The sequence below is a fragment of the Pipistrellus kuhlii genome, unplaced genomic scaffold (genome assembly GCF_014108245.1).
Source record: "Pipistrellus kuhlii isolate mPipKuh1 unplaced genomic scaffold, mPipKuh1.p scaffold_m20_p_9, whole genome shotgun sequence".
Taxonomy (NCBI): Eukaryota; Metazoa; Chordata; class Mammalia; order Chiroptera; family Vespertilionidae; genus Pipistrellus; species Pipistrellus kuhlii.
In genome coordinates this window covers 11,945,804-11,947,211 of record NW_023425595.1, presented here as the reverse complement: position 1 = coordinate 11,947,211, position 1,408 = coordinate 11,945,804, and the positions used below count along the sequence as shown (strand labels likewise).

The 1,408-nt window shown below is 38.4% G+C and overlaps 1 protein-coding gene across 1 annotated transcript; it reads right to left on the bottom strand.

The window, feature by feature from the left end:
• Positions 1-945, bottom strand: LOC118712782 (olfactory receptor 5B2-like). Its single transcript, XM_036426895.1, has one exon. It carries the CDS (start codon positions 943-945, stop codon positions 1-3), a length of 945 nt encoding a protein of 314 aa, XP_036282788.1.
• Positions 946-1,408: the final 463 nt, after the last annotated feature.

Below are 1,408 nucleotides of genomic sequence, written 5' to 3'. Positions count from 1 at the left end.
TTACCAGGTGAAGTTTAGAGTCAATCTTGCCTTCTCAACAACTTTCTTGAATGCATTTTTGATCTCCTTGTTTCTCAAACTATAGACCAGAGGGTTCAGCATGGGGATGACCATAGTATAGAACACAGAGGCAATTTTGTCTGTGTCCATGGAATGGCTGGAGCTGGGCTGTAAATACATGAATACAGCAGTCCCATAGAAGATGGAGACAGCAGTGAGGTGAGAAGCACAGGTGGACAAAGCCTTCTGATACCCTGAAGATGAGTGCAACTTTAGGATGGTGACAAATATGAACAGGTAGGAAATCAAGATAACCAGGAGAGCAAAAAACATGTAGAAGCTTGCCAAAAAAACAAGAATCTGCTCATTAATATGCTTGTCTGAGCAAGAGAGAGCCATGACTGCTGGAATATCACAGAAAAAGTGATGGACCAGATTAGACTTACAGAAAGAGAGGCTGAATGTGTTTCTAGTGTGAACAGCGGCAGTCAGAAAACTAAAGACATAGGAACCTATGGCAAGACAGGCACAAACACTCGTTGTTATGGTGGTGGTATAATGTAGAGGTTTGCACACTGCTGCATAGCGGTCATAAGCCATTGAGGCCAAAAGGAAATTTTCCATAGTGGCAAAAGCTACAAAAAAGAACATCTGAGCAGCACATGCATTGTAGGAGATGACCTTGTCTCCTACAAGGAACCCAGCCATAACCTTGGGAGTGACAGCTGTAGAGAAACAAAAGTCAACCAAAGACAAATTACTAAGGAAAAAGTACATAGGGGTATGGAGCTGAAAGTCCAAGAGAATCAAAATTATTATCCCCAGGTTTCCAACCACACTGATGAGGTAGATGAAGGTGAACATTATAAAGAGGGGGACCTGCAGTTCTGGGACATTGGTTAGTCCAAGGAGGATGAACTTAGTCACTTCTGTTTTGTTCTCCATGGATGTTGTTTGGAAATCACAAGATGTCCTATAGCAATGAGTCATAAAGAAACACATTGATTAACAAAAAATCAATTGAAACACACAGATAGAAAAGTGATAAGTAGATGCACATTTTTATTATGGCAAACATATCTAAAGTATGGGTTTACCAACAAAGTTTAATGCATTCATTACCTATAGAGTTACACATTATTGAAGCTGAAGTTTAATGAATAATCTCCCACTTTTTAAATTTTTGTAAACTGATTTGTGTAAACAAGTAATGTCTTAATAAAGATGACATATTTGGAATAAATAAATGTGTCATGTCATATCCCTGAGACTAGTGAATGCTTATACGTCTATGTTGCTTATGTGCCAGGAAAGGCTTGAGATACCTTTCATCTATATTCACTTATTTGTCTTAGTAAATCTATAAGAGTGATTAATTGTTACCCTATTTAACTTATAAGGCACAGAG